This window comes from Phalangium opilio, unplaced genomic scaffold (genome assembly GCF_054372755.1).
Source record: "Phalangium opilio isolate 3A_F unplaced genomic scaffold, DU_Popi_V2 ptg000089l_1, whole genome shotgun sequence".
Classification (NCBI taxonomy): domain Eukaryota; kingdom Metazoa; phylum Arthropoda; class Arachnida; order Opiliones; family Phalangiidae; genus Phalangium; species Phalangium opilio.
The window spans coordinates 2,600,376-2,603,346 of record NW_028324194.1 but is presented as its reverse complement, the minus strand read 5'-3'; the positions used below and the strand labels follow the sequence as shown (position 1 = coordinate 2,603,346).

The window sequence follows — 2,971 nt, the reverse complement described above, 5'->3', positions numbered from 1 at the left end:
GAAGTAAAACTAAAGGGGCGAAAGTCGTCTACTTTACACGAGGAACGAAAAATGTTCTTTTTGTGCTTGGTTCCCTATAGGATAAATGAATGCTTACGTTTGTCTTAATCGCGGATACTTGTTCTAAACTTGCCATTAAAATTTGCCGAAAAGAAAAAGCTCAGACAATTATAAGAAGACTATTCAACAAAGAAAAAAGAAGGGACGAATGAAATCCCTAATTCCGTGTTTAGTTCTTCGGAATTTGAATAAAATTGCCATTAAAATTTGCCGAAAAGAAAAAGCTCAGACAATTATAAGAAGACTATTCAACAAAGAAAAAAGAAGGGACGAATGAAATCCCTAATTCCGTGTTTAGTTCTTCGGAATTTGAATAAAATTTCATTTATCTATTTCGGATTAAGATACGGTTGTACCATACTTCGATTTGCCAGTCTTAAAAGGTATGTACCTTTAATTTGCTTAATAATTTAATTTGGGGTGTGCGTGTTTTGGTAACCCTAAATCCCCATTATGGATGTCGAAGATATGGTGATACGTATAGCGCTTAATTATCGATCTGACAACCGACAAATGAAATACTGATTTTCAGTATCTAAAATCTCGATATTTTTAATCCTGAAAAGCAGAATTTCTCTCGTCTCTTGTCAGCAGACACAAAGCTACGTTATAGTTTACCACTGAGCCGCTCCAACATAGAGACCTAGGTTTGCGCGTGCTGACAACTGAAGCTGGAACAGATTATATTTCGAATAAGCTACCGTAGGAGATAGGGAGTTGCCTATCCTATAGCGTGAGATCAAATTTCCTCACTCGCATCCTTTATCTATGGTTTAAAGTTGAAAAGTTTTCATAAGCAGTCACGATCATGTAAAAATAGTGTTTGGCGTATACTTCAGCTGTCTTAGAATTTATGGCAATGATTGACGTAGATTTCTGAGGAAACTAGCCTTTTTGGGCCATTTTTACATCACAAAAATATTATTGGTTTTTGGTTCTATTCGTCATAAACACACAAAAAATGTTTTCGTGAAAATCGATCGTAGTATCAAATGAATAGCCCTTTAAAGGGAGGGTGAAGAGGAGAATGAAGTGATTTGTTATCGATTCTTCAACTAATTTTAAGAACAGTCTGCATAGTGAAACATTCAGGAAATACCTCCGAATGATTAATTAGGTTCAGATTTTAAGGATAATTTGAAATTAGGACCTCCGACCAATCGCATATCACCGTCTTTTTGTTAACAAAACTCTTGTGGCACTCTCCGTGTCGAATAAAATTTATCGCGAGATTTGATAAAATTTGCGTGCGATGTGCGAGAGACACGAAGCGTGCAACCACAATGTTTACCTATGCAGAATGATCTTATAATTAAAAGAAGAATCGATAAAAAATCACTTGATTTTTCACTCACCCTCTCTTTAAGAATATTTTTGAATGATACTCTAAATTAAAGAGTAGGATTCCCTGGGCTACTCGAACACACAACCTCATTGAATTGTTTTTACCAACTTTATAATTAATCATCTTAATCATGAATAGATGGAGTGTTAAATTATTTCCCGTGATCAACCCTTTCAAATTGACGATGGAATTAAAACTTACACAGCAATTTGACGATTGGAAATCTTGTGAAAAGGCCCATTTTCAATATTGCAAGGAACACTTTTCTCCAATTCTTAGCAAATACAAACACGCTACAACCATCGAGAGCCATAACAGAAAGGCTTGTAAAAGAAGTAGAAAAGGAGTGTACACTCCTCTGGATGAAAAATTTAAGTACGCAAGGGTGCAACTAGTTTGCGTTCACTATGGAAAGTACAATTCACAATCAAAGGGGCTAAGAAAGTCTTCGACTTTCGCAAGTTCTTGCCCTGCCCACGTCACCTATTCGGCAAACGCAAAGTTTCAAAAATTGTATATTTCATCTTTGGAATTAAAACACAACCATACTATTGGACCAGAACTGTATGAAAAATACCCAGCAAATCGCTCCTTGCGCCAAGCAAGTGAAGACCAAAAATCCAAAGTGGTTGATTTTTTTCGCATAAGAGGTGATACAAAACTGATTCTCGAAGAAGTTCGAAACGAAACAGGAAGGTACGAAATTCCAAAATCGCTGCAAAACTTTAAATCTAAAATTAATCAGTCGGCGAAAGACGTAGAGGGTGGAAATGCCGACTCTGCGCAGCGGCTTCTAATAGAACTTCAGAAGGATCAAAAAACTGACCCAGAAATGGTAAATTTTATACAGGGCGGAAACCTTCGTCGGCGACCAGTCTCGATTTTTCTCCTAACGCGTGTTAACCAACGATAAGTGTGAGAGATTTACTGGCACTGTTAGAGAAACACCTACAATTAAAAGGATCTATTAATTTCTCATTTGTCAAGCATCGTAACAAAAAGATTAAATACAACTTTTTAAGCATTACAAATGTAAAAGATAGTTGAAATCGAACCATACAATTTAAAAGATAAATCATTAATTATATTTCAACTTCTCATTAAATTACAAGCGTATGCAAACCCGATGTAATTTAAAGATTTCTAACACTATAGCTTTGGGAGAATATCTAGACAGGAAGAACCCACAAAATTTTCCTTCATAACCATATTTGAGTGGCTATTAACAATCACTCGTATATCGAAATGAAAGAAATATCACTTTTATTTATTTGATAATATTCCAAACTACAGGCCCTTCCTATACTGACTTGACCTTAACTATGGAGTCTCCCAATCTTTCCTAGCTTTGCGTGTATTGTTTGTTTCTCAGCCTTTAGATAAAGTTCATATTTATAAAATTTTAAAAATAACCCCCGGCTAATCGCTTCCAATTTTATAAATGTGACATTTTTTATGAGGTTTATTTTTTCTGACGATATAATGGGAAATTTATAATTTCGAAGTAGCCTAACTAAAATATTCATATATGACATAGGTGTTAGAAGTTTCTATTGAGCCTTCTAC

At 35.1% G+C, this 2,971-nt stretch overlaps 1 protein-coding gene across 1 annotated transcript; it reads left to right on the top strand.

Moving 5' to 3' along the window:
- The first annotated feature begins 255 nt into the window (after positions 1 to 255).
- LOC149646968 (uncharacterized) lies at positions 256 to 2,389 on the top strand. The gene is made up of 2 exons (XM_089849681.1): positions 256 to 443; positions 1,544 to 2,389. Exons 1-2 carry the CDS (start codon positions 334 to 336, stop codon positions 2,316 to 2,318), a joined length of 885 nt encoding a protein of 294 aa, XP_089705807.1. The 5' UTR covers positions 256 to 333; the 3' UTR covers positions 2,319 to 2,389.
- Positions 2,390 to 2,971: the final 582 nt, after the last annotated feature.